The sequence below is a fragment of the Barbus barbus genome, assembly GCF_936440315.1.
Source record: "Barbus barbus genome assembly, chromosome: 6".
NCBI classification, from domain to species: Eukaryota; Metazoa; Chordata; class Actinopteri; order Cypriniformes; family Cyprinidae; genus Barbus; species Barbus barbus.
In genome coordinates this window covers 14,561,370-14,581,493 of record NC_136734.1, presented here as the reverse complement: position 1 = coordinate 14,581,493, position 20,124 = coordinate 14,561,370, and the positions used below count along the sequence as shown (strand labels likewise).

The window sequence follows — 20,124 nt, the reverse complement described above, 5'->3', positions numbered from 1 at the left end:
TGCCGAATGTTCAGCAGGTCATCCCTGGTTAAACTGATCGTATTTGAAAAACAAAAAACAGAAAAAACAAACAAAAACAGTACAAACACTGGAGAGCAATGCACAATAGCTGTCATCAGTGGCGCCATCTTGATTTAAGTCCTGAATAACTTCATTTTCTTCTAAAAACAGACATTAAAATTAAAATACCCTGTAAAAATGTGCAAATTACATCCTAGCCATTTAGGATTTGAAATAAGTGAAAAAAGCATTTCAGGAAAGGGAAAAGGCTCAGTGGTTCGAAGTGATTCATTGATTCTTGTTGGGTCATAGCTGGATGGAGGATCCTCTCTGCTGTGTTTGACACAGACATCATTTTGTCAGACAGTTTGCATCAATCAGCAGCCCACACTTGCTCCATTGAGTCTGTGGCGCCAGCGTCACACAAACATTCACAGAGGTGATGCTGGGTAAGGGTGGAGGGCAACAAATATAGATTGTTGCTATAAAGGACCTGGGAGATTGTTTCTGTAAAAGGCCATTTGTTTTATTCTCCATTCTTTGTTTGTAGTTTTGGCTTACTTTTTCTTTCTATGAGAACGAAAAGGATGAAAGATTATATATTGATTTATTTTATTTTTTTTGCCTTGATGCTTGAACGTGTTTTTCTTGGTTCGTTACACTTTGCTATTATCATTTGTAAGTGTCTTATAGTACAACATATGGTTCATCTGTACACTGACTTGACATCACAAGAAAACGTTTAATTATTGATTTGACTGAGTTTAACAAGATAAAATGATGACTCTCTTGAGAATTCAGTGCTTTAATCAGAAGACGACTATTCTAAAGCTCAAGAGCAATAGGCTTTAGACTCAAAGAGGGCAAATGTTAGAAAACCTGTGTAACAGAGTGGATGGATGTGAGGAGGTTGGTGACATGCTGGATTAGAGAAACTGCCATTCACAAGTCCTAAGTATTTGATTGAGGATGAGCACAGATCAGACTTAATTTCCACACCAAATTGCATGTCTAATTCAGGAGATTCAGGAGAGAGAGGTGTTTGTTGGTTTACACCATAACCAGCAGTAAAGTTTCATACTTTATATAGTCCAATGAATATTTCTCATCAAGTGTCTATTTTTGAAATTCAAAAAAGAAAAAGTTCATTAAACGTTCATTGACACATTCACGATAGTGTTGTTCCTCTATTTGGTGTATGGTTGTGCGTATTAATAGTTATTTATTATAATGCTATAGGCTTTTCAGCAAAATATAGTCATAAAACAATTCAAAATCAAAACTGTGAAAGTATATCTATCTATATATACAGGTCCTTCTCAAAAAATTAGCATATTGTGATAAAGTTCATTATTTTCTGTAATGTACTGATAAACATTAGACTTTCATATATTTTAGATTCGTTACAACACAACTGAAGTAGTTCAAGCCTTTTATTGTTTTAATATTGATGATTTTGGCATACAGCTCAAAAAATTAGCATATTTCATCCGACCAATAAAAGAAGTGTTTTTAATACAAAAAAAAAGTCAACCTTCAAATAATTATGTTCAGTTATGCACTCAATACTTGGTCGGGAATCCTTTTGCAGAAATGACTGCTTCAATGCGGCGTGGCATGGAGGCAATCAGCCTGTGGCACTGCTGAGGTGTTATGGAGGCCCAGGATGCTTCGATAGCGGCCTTAAGCTCATCCAGAGTGTTGGGTCTTGCGTCTCTCAACTTTCTCTTCACAATATCCCACAGATTCTCTATGGGGTTCAGGTCAGGAGAGTTGGCAGGCCAATTGAGCACAGTAATACCATGGTCAGTAAACCATTTACCAGTGGTTTTGGCACTGTGAGCAGGTGCCAGGTCGTGCTGAAAAATGAAATCTTCATCTCCATAAAGCTTTTCAGCAGATGGAAGCATGAAGTGCTCCAAAATCTCCTGATAGCTAGCTGCATTGACCCTGCCCTTGATAAAACACAGTGGACCAACACCAGCATCACTGACTGTGGGTACTTGACACTGGACTTCAGGCATTTTGGCATTTCCCTCTCCCCAGTCTTCCTCCAGACTCTGGCACCTTGATTTCCGAATGACATGCAAAATTTGCTTTCATCCGAAAAAAGTATTTTGGACCACTGAGCAACAGTCCAGTGCTGCTTCTCTGTAGCCCAGGTCAGGCGCTTCTGCCGCTGTTTCTGGTTCAAAAGTGGCTTGACCTGGGGAATGCGGCACCTGTAGTCCATTTCCTGCACACGCCTGTACACGGTGGCTCTGGATGTTTCTACTCCAGACTCAGTCCACTGCTTCCGCAGGTCCCCCAAGGTCTGGAATCGGTCCTTCTCCACAATCTTCCTCAGGGTCCGGTCACCTCTTCTCGTTGTGCTGCGTTTTCTGCCACACTTTTTCCTTCCCACAGACTTCCCACTGAGGTGCCTTGATACAGCACTCTGGGAACAGCCTATTCGTTCAGAAATTTCTTTCTGTGTCTTACCCTCTTGCTTGAGGGTGTCAATGATGGCCTTCTGGACAGCAGTCAGGTCGGCAGTCTTACCCATGATTGCGGTTTTGAGTAATGAACCAGGCTGGGAGTTTTTAAAAGCCTCAGGAATCTTTTGCAGGTGTTTGGAGTTAATTAGTTGATTCAGATGATTAGGTTAATAGCTCGTTTAGAGAACCTTTTCATGATATGCTAATTTTTTGAGAACAATAAAAGGCTTGAACTACTTCAGTTGTGTTGTAATGAATCTAAAATATATGAAAGTCTAATGTTTATCAGTACATTACAGAAAATAATGAACTTTATCACAATATGCTAATTTTTTGAGAAGGACCTGTATATATATAGTCAGACTGTGTCTCGTGTTTCCCCGCCTCTCGTGTCCATATTTGGCCTTCCTGTTCCTGTCCTCGTTCCCTATAATCATTAGTTCATTAGTCCCTAGCCCTGTGCTTAATTACGCCGCACCTGTTTCTGTTCTTCCTCGTTGATTTCCCAGTGTTCTTAAGCCCTGTGTCTCCCTGTATTGTTTGTCAATTCCCCTAGCTCCATGTTCCGGATTGAAATAAACTGTGTTATTGCCATCTCTGTGTCTCCTTGCTCCAAGAAGAGCGTGTCATATATATATATATATATATATATATATATATATATATATATGGTAATGGATAAATTTTTTGCTCATATTAGTGAAAATTGTCTTTAAAATTGTAAAGTTTAAATCCTTTATTATATAGCTGTGTATATTCTAATGTATACCAGTGTTTTATTGTGTTCATATTATTTAATTCAGAAGCAAAATAAGACAATACTGTAATTTTAGATTTAGATGTGAGCAAAGAATTTACAGAAATGTACTAGTACATTTACTTTTAGTAGTTTAAGAACTAGATTTTCAAAACCAACGTACAAAACAACTGCTAGAGATAGCAAAAAAAAATTTAATTGGATTTCTGACTTTATAAATACTGAGATGTAAATACTTGATATCCGTAATTTCTCTTTTGATAGTTTGCCCCAGACATAAGAAAATAGTATATTTTTTTATTTTATGAAGGAATTCAAACATTATTTTAATAAATATGATATATTTGTAATATATATGATAATTGTCCCTAAGCTTTAGTACCTTTTATTCTCAGCCTCGCTGCTTTTTCCTGTCAGTTTGAGATGTTGATTTTGAAGCAGGAATAGATCTTGCTGTGTAAATTCCAAATCAATACAAGACAGCTATTATGCCACTATTCACACAGAAAAATCAATCATGTTTCAGCAGCTGTCCAGTGTTATGGAGCTTAGAGAAGGAATTCTAGAAAGGATAGAAGATATTTTCTATAATGTGTGTGTCTCAAATATTATACATAGGAAATGAAGATGGGTGTGACTGTGTGAGTGTCAGGTGAATGCTGTGATTGTGCTGATTGTTCACTTACAATGCATAGTGTGCAAGAGTGCTCATGATTCCCCGTTCTCATAATTTTTTCTTCCTCAGCATCTCACCGCTTTTGTAACTGTATCAAATTGAATCTGTCCTCATACAGTCATAAAACATTTTTTGTGAATATAAATTACCTCTCATTAAACGACTGCAAATAACGACTTTTGTTTCTCATTTTTGTCTTTAAAAAAGACTCCACAAATCTGGTTTTCTGAGTTTTTGACACCATCACAAACTTGAAATCCTATAATGCTATTATGGATGCTATTAAAAGTCTGAGAAAATATAAACTCAAACCTTTGTTAAATTAAGAAATGTAGTTGCAACTTTAAACATTTTTAATAATTGTGAGGAGAAAAGTCTAAATTTTGAGATAAAAGGGGCAATTGACATTTTTTATTCTGAGACAGAAACCAAAAAAAGCTAAATTGCAAGATGTAAATGCAGAATTCAGAGACAAAACTGAGAATTTTTATATGTAAATCCAGAATTCAAAAAAAAAAAGTCAGAATCGTAAGATATAAACTGTGAAAAACCATAAACCATAAAAGTGTTATAATTGTGAGATAATTGTGAATTATTCCATGGCAGAAACCAAAAAAGGAGAATTGCAAGATGTAAACTCAGAATTCAGAGAAAAAAAAGTGAGAATCATGAGACATTTTTTATGTAAATTAAGAATTCTGAGAAAATAATCAGAATTTTAAGATATAAGCTTTTAAGATATAAACTGAATTTTAAGAAAAAAGTGAGAATTTTCAATTCAATATCAAACGCTTATGACTTCAGGAGTGTTTGGGAAACTGTTTGAAAACAATCCTAATTTTCGTTCCATTTGGTGATGAACAGGGGCTATAAATTACACAATCTGCTATAAATGAAACACAACAGAAAACTATACTGTGATACGATAAAGCAACCTCTGATCAATAATATTTTCCTTTGAGTTAGCGTACTACTGCTTGGTTTCATTCCATGTTTGCGGCTTCACTGACAGTGAATTATGTCTCTCAGTTTCAGGCTTCTACCCTGGCCACAGCTCATGGATTTCCTCACGGAGTATCCCTACAATGACACTTATTATGACAACGGGACCGGGGCCCTCAACAGCACAAGCTGTGAGGCCAAGCATCAGTATAACTACTATGCCATGCTCCTGACTCTCCTCATCTTTGTCATTGTCTTCGGCAATGTGTTGGTGTGTATGGCAGTCTCCCGAGAGAAAGTCCTGCAATCCACCACTAATTACCTCATTGTCAGCCTGGCGGTGGCAGATCTTCTTGTGGCCACATTAGTTATGCCCTGGGTGGTGTACCTTGAGGTAAGAAACATTAATTTTGTCATATGGAGCCACATTTCTGGGTTGGTGAAAGCTGAAAATAACCTATATGTCAAAAAAATGAGCCTCAACCTTGACTTTTAAACACTTTAAGTATATGAGGCATGATTCAAAGTGCCTCGCTATTGTTTAAATATGTGCTGTTGAATTAATTTAATTGGATAATCAGCTAACAACGCCTTTGGGACAAGTCCCAGGGGCTTCTGTAAGCTGGCGCCTTACAGCTTTCGGATTTATAATGCACGCGGCACCACACAGCTTCTGTGTCAGCTGTGTGATTTCCAGCTCCCAGATAGCCAATTGATCTGTCCTTTGTCCTTGAAACATATTGCACCTCAGACTATAATTTGTAGCCCCAGAAAGGTTCCATAGGAACTAGAGGACTAATTGAACTTGCAGGAATGCATCAGTAGGGTAATTTCACTTTTTCGCCTTATGTCCTTAGGTGTTACAGTCTGTATGGGACCACAAATAGAACACTTCAAGTGCTATTGTGGAATTTTTATGCAAGATATTTTGACTTTTGACCCAAGCATCACACCGCAGCTAAAACGATTCACTTAAAAAAAAAAAAAAAAAAAAAAATACACACACTTCAGTATAGGGACCAATTTGCACTATTAACTGAATTTTGCCTTAGTAAACTCCTAATTTGCTGCTTACTAATACTAAGGAAGTTAAGTTTACGTATGGGGTAGGATTATGGGATGTAGAATAAGGTCTTGCAGAATAAGGCATTAATATTTGCTTTTTAAGTACTAATAAACAGCCAATATGCATGCATGCTAATGCCTGCTAATAAGCAATTAGTTAATAGTGAGAACTGGTCCCTAAACTACACACGAGAGCTTTCAGTTTCTTGCTTGACCTCTTGCAACATAAATATATCACTTTTAAAGTTTTCTGTAAAAATACACAGAAATCCAGTGTTAAATTTGACAGCAAATTTTGATTTAGTTTTTGTCATAGTCTTGACTAAAATGCCATTTATTTGTAGTTATCTGATTTTTTAGTTTTTGTCTACTTTTAGTCGACTAAATATACAGATGATTTAGTGAACTACAACCCGAATTCCGGAAATGTTGGGACGTTTTTTTGGGACGTAGTTTTCATTTTTGAATAAAATTAAAACTAAAATAATTTCAAATCACATGAGCTAATATTTTATTCACAATAGAACATAGATAATATAACAAATGTTTAAAAAGAGAAATTTGACAATTTTATGCACAAAATTAGCTCATTTCAAATTTGATGCCTGTTACAGGTCTCAAAATAGTTGGGACGGGGGCATGTTTACACATGGTGTTTGAAGACATCTGGACATCGAGGTTATGAGTTTCTGGAGTTTTGGTGTTGGAAATTGGTCCCATTCTTGCATGGTATAGGTTTCCAGCTGCTGAAAAGTTTGTGGTCGTCTTTGACATATTTTTGTTTAATGATGCGCCAAATGTTCTCTATAGGTGAAAGATCTGGACTGCAGGCAGGCCAATTCAGCACCCAGACTCTTCTACTATGAAGCCATGCTGTTGTAATAGCTGCAGTATGTGGTTTTGCATTGTCCTGCTGAAATACACAAGGCATTCCCTGAAATAGATGTTATCTGGAGGGGAGCATATGTTGCTCTAAAACCTTTAAATACCTTTCAGCATTCATAGTGCCTTCCAAAACATGCAAACTGCCCATACCGTATGCACTCATGCACCCCCATACCATCAGAGATGCTGGCTTTTGAACTGAACGCTGATAACACGCTGGAAGGTCTCCCTCCTGTTTAGCCCAGAGAACACAGCATCCATGATTTCCAACAAGAATGTCAAATTTGGACTTGTCTGATCATAGAATAATTTTCCACTTTGAAACAGTCCATTTTAAATGAGCATTGGCCCACAGGACACAATGCCGCTTCTCGACCATGTTCACATATGGCTTCCTTTTTGCATGATAGAGCTTTAGTTGTCATCTGCAGATGGCATGGCGGATTGTGTTTACCGACAGGGGTTTCTGGAAGTATTCCTGGGCCCATTTAGTAATATCAATGACAGAATCATGCCGATGAGTGATGCAGTGTTGTCTGAGGGCCCGAAGACCATGGACAGCCAACAAAGGTTTCCAAAATTTTTCAAAATTTTTCAAAATTCTTCAAAATTCTTCAAAAGTTTTCAAAATTTCTTGCTTTTCAGCCCTTTGTTGCCCCCATGCCAACTTTTTTGAGACCTGCAGCAGGCATCAAATTTGAAATGAGCTCATTTAGTGAATAAAAGTGTAAAATGTCTCAGTTTAAACATTTGTTATGTTCTCTATGTTCTATTTTGAATAAAATATTGGCTCATGTGACAGTCTTTTAGTTTTCATTTTATTCAAATTTAAAAAATGTCCCAACATTTCCGGAATTCGGGTTGTAAAATCTAACAGGTTTAGTTAATAGTACTATATACTATAATAATACTTCTGGGGAAAACTTCTATTAACCTGAATTATATTAACATTTGAACATGCAATACAGACACAGATTTATCTGTTGTGACATATAAAATGTATTTTGTGCCACATTCCTCATTATTTTAAGCAGACATGTTTATTTCTATAAATTCTATAAGTTCTAAGTTACTAAAGTGATTCAGTCAAGAGCAGTGAGTTATTTAAGTTAAGTTTACTTAAGACATAGCAAACTCTGTCCACATGAATACTCGCCAAAATGATCTGTATTTGTCCATTAAAGCGCAATAAGATGAAGAGAACTCAATTCGGTACTTGTACACTGTCTGAGGGGAGGCTTTCTGTGTGTGTGTGCGCGCGTGCGCGTGTGTGTGTGTGTATGCTATGTCAAGTCATCAAGCTTTTTCAAATTTACCCATTTCTCTTTTTCTCCAGATGTTGACATTTTTGAACGTTTTATGAGACATGCAGCAAGTGTATGCTAACTTATTCCCCACTAAGTACAGTAGATCAGTACATTACAATTCAAATGTGCACATCTAACCTTTCTACCATGCAGGAGATTAGTTCTGATTGGATCTCTTCTTAGACTTTCCCTTCCTAACATTTTCATCTTGTTTTCAGTAGTTGACAAAACGTTTGCTAGACTTTCATTATAGTTTTGTCATTCAAATTTATTTAGTTATCGTCACGTTTTTTTTGGCTTTTTTTTGTTGTTGATAAAATCACTTAATTAACACTGCATAAATACTGTAGGGACCAATATTAAAAATCTGTCCAATATCTTGTTTAATATTTCTAGTTTCATATTATGGCCAATAATACAAATGTTGCAGATATTATGATTATATGCTATTTTGTCCAAATAAATAAAACATAGATTAAAATTAATAATTTAAATGCTACATACCTGTTGAAAAATTAAACATATGCTGGGTAGGTATGTTTTGAAGCATGACCAGCTAAGAACCAGCTTAAACCAGCTCATGACTAGCTAAGGACCAGCTTAAATCAGCAGCCATGCTTCAAAACATTCCTTACCAGCATATGCTGATTTTTAGAAAAGGTCACCTAAGTTTAAAAAGTAGGGGAAATTGCACAATTAAACACCTAATATTGGCCCATATACATATTTGCTCTGTGCATCGGCATAAAAGGTTAATCGATTTAAAAAAGTGTGTATCGGATACAAGTTGGCAGTTTAATCGCGATGCATCATTTCATAAATATTTGCATAGGTAAAAACTGATTTATTTATATATAATTACTAGTGGATGTGCTATTCTTAGTTTAGAAAAGTGTTTAGAGAGTGACCTGTGACCAATATTTCATTTGTAGATTGATTTATCCTCTCTAAACCGTTTCTCAAGCACGTTCTGTCATCACCGCTGCTGCGTGAATATGACGTATCACAACACTGCGGAGACCTGAGGAAAGCGAGGATTAAAGTCCTTAATGTCGATCATTGATCAAATCGATCCACCATGGTAAACAGCGAAAATATTTGTGCTGTTTAATGCATTTGAGATGTTGTGTTTTTCTCAGTGCATAACTGACATGTATATTTTTGATCTGTAAATGTTAGAAAGTCATGCAAATATATCCATTTTGCTGTCCGGATGGGCGAGACTTACGCGCTGCTTCGCACATGGACGCTAAACAGACGGTGCGCAATAGAGTAGGCTACTAGATCAATAATTCTGATATTAAAATATGCATTTTGCTCAAATATATTTTTGTTGGACAATAATTAAAAAAAAAAAACTATACATAAGTGTATTTTTATGAAAGCAGGGAGTATTGTAATGGGTAAATAAAATGTAATCTATACAGTAGCCTACTAAAATTACTAAACTCAAATGAGTTAATGTGTGTTTCTGATAGCAGTTAAAATGTAGTCTTTTTCTTTATTTATTGTCATTTTTAATTTAGTGATTTTAACTTTTAATTTAGATATTTTAATGCTTTAAAACAATTAAAGATTGTAATGTTCTAATGTTTTGCTATCTGTTCTGATAAAAGGTACAGCTGTTATAAAACCAGAGAAAAAGGCTGCATGGGTATGTGAGACAGTCAGTAGTACTGAAATAAGCCCGGCTTATTTGGTAAACTTGAAACAGGCCTCAAGGCATTAGAAGTTAATTTCTGATTTGCTGTCTGTCTGAACCAGAGAAATAAAAGCGATCATATTTTTTTTTTTGATTGCATTGTATTGTATCGAATCGCAATGTGTTTAATCTAATCGAATCGAAATTGGTGACCCATACTCGGAATTTGTGCTCTGCATTTATCCCATCCAAAGTGCACACACACAGCAGTGAACACACACACACCGTGAACACACAACCGGAGCAGTGGGCAGCCATTTATGCTGCAGCACCCGGGGAGCAGTTGGGGGTTCGGTGCCTTGCTCAAGGGCACCTCAGTCATGGTATTGAGGGTGGAGAGAGCGCTAGACATTCACTCCCCCCATCTACAATCCCTGCCGGCCTGAGACTCGAACCCGCAACCTTTGGATTACGAGTCCGAATCTCTAACCATTAGGCCACGACTTCCCCATATCTGTAGCTGCTTCCGTATCTGTAGCTGCTTCAAATGTATATTCAGTGTATTGTATCGTTGGCTATGCATCTAGACGCATATCGCATCGGCCTTAGTTATGAGATGCACAGCCCTAATATATAGGCTATATTAGGGATGTCACAATTCTCAATATAATATTGAATCGTTCGGTACGACATCCATGGTTCAATACTTGCTTGTGAATTGCGGAATTTCCTGGAATGTCATTAGTTCTGTTACGTTGATGAAGCATCTATGGATGAAGCTTCGATGGAGCATCTGCGTGAGGGCGCCCTCTGGCTACCAGTATGATCGCATGTGTTTATAGCGCTCAATAATGGCCTATCTATTAATAATCTATCATATTTTGAGGTAAAATCAGAAAAATAATACCTTGGTCAAAAGACAATTTAAGTAGACATATAATAATCAACGCTTCTTCCAATGTACAGAAGTTTACAGGAGTTTTTGTTGTTAATTTGTTGCAAAAAACACTCTGATGTGCTAAGCCATCAGAACCAAACCAAATCGAACCGAAAACTGTGGTTAAAAAATCGAGGTATGTATTGAACCGTGGCCTAACTGTATTTTTGCATCCCTAATATATATATGAACCGTAGTAACGCCTCCAAGATGCTTCAAGAGACCTACCTGCAAAACTACCTGAAAAACTATGCTCAAGTGCACATGGGGCAAAAGCTGTTTTAAATGCATAGTGTGCTCACACCAAATGTTGATTTAATTTAGTTAATAGAAGTTAATTGGTAAATAAAATCTATTTATGGCATTATTTCTGAAAGCATCCTCGCTATACAGCATTTTTACCCAAGTGACTAAAATTTTCCACAGTACTGTAGCTTTGCAGGTAGGTTTCTTGAAGCATCTTGGAGACGCTGCTACAGTTCTTCTGGATTCAGTCTGTCTCAGTTTGTTCTGTTTCTTCATGTCATTCCAGACAAACTGGATGATGATGAGATCAGACCTCTGTGTGGAGCACTGGCTGTTGTCAGACTCCTTGTGCAAACAAAAATCTCACTGGATTATTACAATTAATGGCAAAAATAATGTTTGGAAATGTAAACTGATATTTCCTGCTGACACACTACAGAAAAAGAAAGAAATAACTGATTTCAAACCATTTTTTTGTTGGTGAAAATACTTGTGGCCTAAGACGTTTGCACAGTACTGTATATATATATATATATATATATATACTGTATATCTATACTGTATATATTAGGGGTGTAACGGTACACAAACATGACGGTTCGGTACTTGCCTCAGTTTTGACATCATGGTTCTGGATGGTTTAGATACAGCAGGGGGAAAAACTAAACATAAAATTGCTTTTTACTAAACAAATTGCTCTTTCTTTAAATAAATTCAATTATAATTAAAATTTTCCTACGGATATAAATCTACCTCAGCTTATGCTCTAAACTATAGGAAGCCATTTTACATAACAACAGAGCCCAAACTTCATTTTAATTACTATTAATTTTTAAATTTAATCAATAAAACTAGCAGTAAAGAGGAAGGGATGATCGCAATCACTTGCGCACTACGCTACCATTTGAACTGAGCTGTTTATACAGCGATCTGTCACGCCACACGGAAGAGCTACAAAATGCCATTTATTGTTTGAATTTCCTGAAAAAATTGCCATAATTCGTGACTGTTTCTAACAAAATATAAACTGGAAGTTTTCCTCTATGACATTAAATTACAGTCTCTGCCACAGTTTCAAATATGAAGCTCGCTTATGTGTATGGTAACCGTTTGCTTTCAATTCACATTCAAAGATTGACTTATTGACATTGTAATGTTTATAAGTCTAAACAGGCATATCTTGCTGGCTAAACAACATTTGAAGTCCCTCCCTTCCCAGATGGATTGCTACAGCAGGTTGTTTGATAATGGTGCATGTCATTTGATAATGATATATTAACCTTCATTGATAGATTCATCAATTGACTTCCAGTGGCATAAAATTACAACAAATTAACTAATCTTTTGTCATTATGTTGTTGCTATTGTTCAAGCGCTTCTGCATTATCATTTGCTTTATTCAGGCTGGCAGCAGTTATTTTAGTATCACAGAGATATTGTTATATTTTTTATTGACAATTTTAATTTGTTTTTATTTTCAAGTTTTCCGTTTCCATCTTAATTTTTAATATTGTTCTTAATTTCATATTTATTTATTTAATATGTCTATATAGCCTTTATAAACTATTTCAGTTTTATTTTTTTGTGCATCAAGTTACCCTGAAACTTGATATGGATGATATTTCATGGCTCCATGAACATTTATGTGGAGAGTTTGCCAGGTTTGATGGCACATGGTTTATTATTGTTCAATGTGGCCATTTTATTGTCATGAATTTAAACTTTAAAAAAAAAATGTATTTTCTGTAGAGCAGAATGCCTGTCACATTTGTTTTTATTGATATCTCAATAATATTGAATGGACTCAAATGCAGTACATTAAAATTCTCCATTTGTGCCACAAAAAGCACACATTGCCTACATTCCCAGCACTATTATAATTATTTCTGGTTAATGGTGCAACTTAAAAGCAATCCAACAGAGAATGCCTGTTGTGCAGTAGCAGTGGAATTGTAGGCTTTGAGATAATATTGCCCTGAGCACAAACTGAATTTTAATAAATCCAACAGTTGGCTTCAGCTACAAGGTCTCTGCAGTCACTAGGTCTCTGCCAACCAGTGTTAGTATAGTTAACTAAAAAAAAATTTTTCGAATAAAATATACTTACATGAAAATTAAATTAATGATAATAATAATAGTTTCAGCTATTTGCCATGGCGACATTTCTCTCTTTATAATACTTAACCTCTGATGTGCAAAAACCTCATTGGTAGTGCAGCATTATTAAAGATACATGAAAAGCCTTATCGTGGTTCAAATGAAGGCATGCTGACATTTTCATCCTGTGGTAACTTTGAAATTCTGTGGCTCTGCACAATTGGCTTTTCATGTACGGGCAGGTCAGGAGAAAATGAGAGGCCCACCTGGCATCATTGCCATGTCGCTTACCAATGTCATCTCACTCCGCATCAGCCTGTGGAACTAGCCTTTGGCTGCACTTCACAGGGTCAGCTCAGCTGCTCTTTCAACCTCCTTGAAAAAATGTGTCCACCATATTGTTTATGGTGAATTATAATGGTTTTTGCAATGAATTCTGGAGATTTTACAACGTAGCCATAAAGTAGCTCACAACTCAGACCAGAAACATGAATGATGTTATCCACCATTCAGTTTACTCATATAAAAATGTATATTGTAACACGCAATTAAGTATATTGTAATACACAAAAAGAAAGGACTGTATCATTTTATGTCTGTCATCATGTCCATTGTCCATTGTCTTAAGAGAGCCAATTAAATTATACAACCACTCCAAAAAATGCCCACCCACCATCCCACTTCTGCCTCCTCCACCGTAGTCTTCTGGCAGCCCCTCTGCTCACTCTCAGCCCACCATCCGTCTCCATCGTCGGCGTGGCTGGAGAACCCCTTGCCTATGCCTCCGCCCTCTGAATCCCGGACTCTGCCTCGGCCCGTCGACCCAGCGGCTCTACCATGGCTCCTAGCTCCCTCCTCATACTCGGCCCTCTATCGCTCCAGCTCCACCGCAGCCTTCTGGATCCCCGCCCTCCGCATCGGTCGCCTGAGCCATCTGTTCCACCTCGGCCCTCCGGATCCTCCCCATTGCCCTGGCTCCTCCTCTCTCCGTCTCCGCCTCGGGCTCCTCCGCCACCCCCCACCCCCACACCCCCCACCATAGATCGACTCCCTGAAGTCATCAACCATTCCTCCACCATGGCTCCTCCCTCCGTTGGCTCCACTGTGGGTCGCTTTACGGCTGTGGTCTGGGTCCCAACTGGCTCTGCCTGCTCCAAGTCCCTCCTGTCTCTTCCCTGGCTTATCCCTCCTTCATCACCTTCCTGGACTCTGTCTGCCGGCCCCCTCCTGGGTGTCCGTCCTCCTCCCGAGCCTTCTGCTAAGTTCCCACCCGTCTTTCCCGCTGTTGTTCCTGCGGCCTGAGGACTCGCCTTCCAGAAGGAGGGGGGGCGGGGGGGGGGGGGGGGTATGTTATACCGCTGGACCTGTTTTGTTGTGTTTTTTGTCCCCATGTGCTCCCCGTGACCCAGTTTCTCCCTTGTTTAATTGTGTTCATTTGGTTCAGATGTGTCTCATCAATTACCCTCGTTTAGTCTTGTATTTAAAGTGTAGTCTGTCCTGTGATTCCTTTGTCCGGTGTCGTCAATGCTATGTGCTATGTGTGTATTCCTGCATGCCCTGTGTTATCCCTTGTTTGGATTAATAAAGACTTTGTGACTCTCCTTCGTCTCCGCGTTCCTCGACTCCACACAGTAGTACCGTGACACCTATATGCACATTCTTTGACTGTCCACATATTAGTAGATTTTGGAATAAGGTTTTTCTAATTGTTACAGAATTATGTGATAGGGTTATTCCTAAACATCCCAATAGGGTAAACGTACAAGCTCACCAAAATCTACATTGAGACATTTTTAGTGCACAAGATATTGGTTTCAGTACAAAAAGTTATGTTAAAATAAAATATTAATCTCTCACACAAAAATATTGAATTTTATTTTAAATGACAAAAGCATTTAAATTAAAGTAAAGTCGTGACGTATTGTCAAGTATGGTGACCCATACTCGAAATTGGTGCTCTGCGTTTAACCCATCCAAGTGCACACACACAGCAGTGAGTAGTGAACAAATGCACACACACACACACACACCGTGAACACACACCCGGAGCAGTGGGCAGCCATTTATGCTGCGGCGCCCGGGGAGCAGTTGGGGTTCGGTGCCTTGCTCAAGGGCACCTCAGTCGTGGTATTGAGGGTGGAGAGAGCGCTGGACATTCACTCCCCCCACCTACAATCCCTGCCGGCCCGAGACTCGAACCCGCAACCTTTCGATTACGAGTCCGACTCTCTAACCATTAGGCCACGACTTCCCACAATTAAGATATACATCATTAAATTAAAAAAGTCTGGCTGTACTTAATGGGTACATTTTTGTACCCTTTAAGCACACCTCTGTTCCCATTAAGCTCACATCATATTTTATTAAAAATTCTTGCTTATTTTAAGGAAATATTTTAAAGAATAATTGTAAAAATATATATATTTGAAGGTACAAAGTCAATCACAAAAAAACAGAACACTAAATTCAAGAAACAAAGCATTCAATTTAATCAGTTAAATATTCATAGTGAAGTGTCATTTAAGCACATCGCAGCATCCAGACTAGTCCACGTTCAGCTAAGTAACACGTATTCAAAATCAAATAAAACAAACCAATAAAACATCTTTTGGATCTAAAGTAATTATTTCCCAAATTCATGTTCCAGGTTATAATTTGCAAAAGTTTGAACATTAATATCTTAATTTTACAATAAGTAGTGAAACTTACCCCAAATAAAAGCTTAAACATCTAAAAATGCACATTTAAGCGGCTCGTCTTTTGGTGAAAGTTTTCAGACAGCTTTCAAAATGGCCGCCAGACAGTGGCTGTATCCGAAATCGCCCCCTATACACTCATTCACTATTCCCTACATTAGTCCACTCATACAGTTCACTTGAAGGAGTGAATGAAAACGAGTGAGTGAATTCAGACACTGAGTGCACCGGAAGGACTGCCGCTTTTGCATAGTTTGCTTGCTGTTTAATAATCATTTGATACGGGCAGCTCCAGTAGTAAGCTTGAAGGATTTATCTTGAACTCTATCACGGAAATTATGTATAATCCCTAATAGTCAATTTACAATTAATTTTTTACGTGTGTTGTATTACGCTGTATTACGCCGTGGACGAGTGCTTCTAAAATGAATGGATGGATGATTCCGCTGCGGGCGCCATCTTCTGGCGAGACGTGGGAATTTATTCGGCACGCGATTCTCACAGTGCATTATTAATGAGTGTGCATCGGTTGTACACTCATTTTTGCGGTGCATTGTGGGATTGAATGAGTGCACTCGAGCATATCCTCTATGGTTTCGAACACTACTTAAAATGGCTGTCCCCTCAAACAGTGCACTATTTGAGGGTATAGGGGGCAATTTCAGATACAGCCAGTGTGAACACATGGAGACCCATATCTCCGTATGTAATGATCCAATTGACTTGAAATTTCAATTGGTTAAGACATCAAGCAGGATAATAAATATTTTTTTATTTTAATAATCTGATCTCAAATATGGAAGTGTGCTTAATGGGTACGTGAGCTTAATATGTACCCTATTTGTTTGTTTGTTGAATGATGATTCTGAGTTAATTTGAATGTTTATCAGTGTAGAATATTTCACACTACATTAATCTTTAAAATTTGGCATGAACCCACATTCCCGGCTGACAAAATGTGGCTCACAGAACTAAAAAATATTGTGCTGTTAACACAGCTAAACCAAGAACAATTAAGGCATGGTCAGAATTTATCGAGACATTTTCTTATATAATAACTCAATAGACTAACTACCGTGAAAGATGCATACAGTCATGGCCAAAAATATTTGCACCCTTGGTAAATAAGATCAAAGAAGGCTGTGAAATGAATCTGCATTGTTAATCCTTTTGATCTTTCACAAAAATCTAACCTTTCATTGGATAATAAGAATTTAAAATGGGCTGAAATATCATTATGAAATAAATGTTTTTCTCTAATGCACATTGGCCACAAATTAACGGCACCCTTTTTTCCAATACTTTTTTAAACCTCCATTTGCCAGTTTAACAGCTCTAAATGTTCTCCTCTAATGCCCGATGAGGTTAGAGAACCAGAGACCAGAGACCATTCCTTCATCCAGAATCACTCCAGACCATTTAGATTCCCAGCTCCATTCATTTTCCATTCACCCCACTCATTTTCTATAGGGTTCAGGTCAGAAGACTGGAATGGCCATAGCAGAAGCTTGGTTTTGTGCTCAGTAACCCATTTTTGTGTTGTTTTTGTTTGTTTGTGTTTGGATTATTGTATGGTTAGAAGATCCAAAAATGGCCCATTATAAGATTTCTAACAGAGTCAGTCACTTATTGTATTGATTTTTTATCTGTTGGTATTTGATAGAATCCATGATGGCATGTGTCTAAACAAGATATCCAGGAGATATCCAGGACCTCCAGCAGAAATATAGGCCCACAACATCAAAAGTATATATATACAGCAGTATTTTTTCTTGAAACCCTCCCAAACAACATGTGGTAATGTAGGTGCTGTTTGACAATTTTTGTTTAAGGTTTTCTGACCCCGAGACTCAACTATTTTCTGCAATTCTCCAGCTGTGGTCCTTGGAGAGTCTTTAACCACTCAAACTCTCCTTCTCACCGTGCATTAGGACGATATAGACACACGTCCTCTTCCAGGCAGTTTTATAACATTTTATTTTGATTGGAAATTCTTAATTATTGCCCTGATGGTGGAAATGGGAATTTTCACTGCTCTAGCTCTTTTCTTAAAGCCACTTCACTAATTTGTGAAGCTCAATTATCTTTTGCTGTACATCAGAAATATATTATTTTGTTTTTCTCATTGTGATGGATGATTAAGGGAATTTAGGCTTTGTTTTCCCTCCTATTTATATTTCTGTGAAACAGGAAGCCATGGCTGGATAATTTAATGTTCACAATCACCCTGGAGTCCTCAAAATTGTGAATATGAATGGGAATATACTTCAGAGATATTTTTCTCATAAGAATTTCTAGGGGTGCCAATAATTGTGTCCAACGTGTATTTGAGAAAATGTTTTATTTCATAATGATAATTCCCCCATTCTTAAATTCTTATTATAAAATGAAAGGTTCGATTTTTGTCTATAACAATATATAATAAATGTTAAATAAATTAATTAATCACTCCACTCCATAAATGAATCCTCTCCACTCCAATATGCACACAACCCAGGACAAAGATGTGGTAAAGAAATTAATTCATTTAATTACTCAAATAAATGAAAAATAAAGACCCACACACACAGTGAACAAAAGAATGTGAAAACACCACTTACTTCATGATCCTTACATAATTGATGTACACAGTCGTAGAGTTGTACATGACATTTTAATTTTCATGAATACATTTTAATGATGGAGGATCAATGAAACTTAAACCTTAGTCTCTTAAATTTTAGCTTTGGTTGAAGTTAACTTAATGTTATACTTTTTCTATTTCATATTTTTGCATTATTTAAAAAAATAGTTTGAGATAAAAAAAATAATTGGCTGTAGTAACACCACGGACCCCCTTTCGAAGAGCCTGAATTAAGCACAACGTACAATGTATGTGGTTACTGCAGCAAGAGACTTAAATGTAGGCAGATCAGATAGAAATCTTCAATCATTCTAGAGTTTCCTGACAGTGGTGCAGACACACTGTATTGAGCTGTCGACCGAGATAGAGAGCCATGTAAAAAAGTGTCGTCTTGTCACCGTTTACCTGTAAATAATGAATAGCTTTATAAAGATGTGCTCAGGCAGACATGTTCTCACTGTGATTTCTGCATCTAATGATGGAGAGGAAAGAAAAAGGGAGGGCTAATGAATTATGCCAGCACCGATTTATAAAAACTAAGTCAAGTTAATAGGATGAGAACAACTGAAGATATAGTGACAAGCAAAAGAACATTGAGTGAATTTATGCTGAGTTATGTTGACAGTTCCAGCTGACAAGACATGATTTAGTAGGATTTGAAAATAGACTGATGATATTGCACAAAGCGTTCATTGGAAGTGTGTTTTCATAGTAGGGATTTGTAAGTGGCTAGGCTGAAGCAGTGAGATAACACCAAATCAATGACTACTCCCAAGTGGAAACCTTCATCATTTCTTTCGTGCAGAAAGGGACATCCAAAAAATATATTTCTCTAGAGAGTTTATGAAGGGCTTGAAGAATGAATAAATATAGTGTTCATAATATAGGACAATATAAGAATATTCATTGCAGTGTCAAAGAAAAAAGGCCCACGTTTCCTGCAACTACAGTTTTGGAAGACAATACTAGGACTAGTTTACAACAACAGTTGTATCACTACTGCATGTATGGTAGAAAAAAAAGCACAAAAAGTGGAGAAGTCACATAGTGTGCTGGACAGATCATTAACAGCTGGTCTATGTGGTAATTACAGTACATTGGTCAGAACATCTAAACGTTTGTTTCAATCATCGACCTCAAATGTAGCTTATAATCTGAAAAATATAAGTAGCAGTAACATTACATGGCTGCTCGCTCTAACATTAGCATAGACAAATGTGCGCTATTGAAGTGTTTGTGCAGAGTGCGAAGGCTGAATAGCAGCACACTCACTGCATGACAGTTAACTTAAAATACGCCATCATTTTTGTTCATACAAATAAGAGTAATGCATCTTTCGAATTTGTGAAAGGTCTAAAATAATGAAACAAAGAGGGTGAGCTTTCTGCCATCTAGGTCTCTGTGAACTTGAGTGTGTAAAAACAAAAGAGAGAACCAAAACTCTGTGCTTGCCTTACAGACATAAAAATATATCTATAGAAAATGTCTAGTTTTAAATTAACCAATTAAAATGGAAAACAAATCGATTATGTAATCTGTATGAAATGTGCACGTCAACTGTGGAAATGACAAGTCAGTGTCGTCGACTTCATCACTGTAGCCAAAAATACAGAAAACACTACTTTATCAATGAAATATTATTACATTAAGGCAGTCTTCTTGCTGTTTTTTTTTCCTGACATATTCATAATCATTACTTCTGCCTGTGCATTATGGCAAGCTTTATGTGTGCGCTTGAATGCTGATAGGCTATAGGCAATTAAAGGCTAAATAT

The 20,124-nt window shown here is 37.2% G+C and overlaps 1 protein-coding gene across 1 annotated transcript in view; it reads left to right on the top strand.

The window, feature by feature from the left end:
• Positions 1-20,124, top strand: part of drd2b (dopamine receptor D2b) — a gene marked incomplete at its 3' end in the record, with an annotated part of 57,117 nt that overhangs the window by 25,669 nt on the left and 11,324 nt on the right. The window contains exon 2 of the mRNA XM_079418759.1: positions 4,940-5,246. Within this exon, the coding sequence (XP_079274885.1) occupies positions 4,968-5,246 (279 nt within the window). The 5' untranslated portion in view covers positions 4,940-4,967. The remainder of the gene's footprint in view (positions 1-4,939; positions 5,247-20,124) is intronic.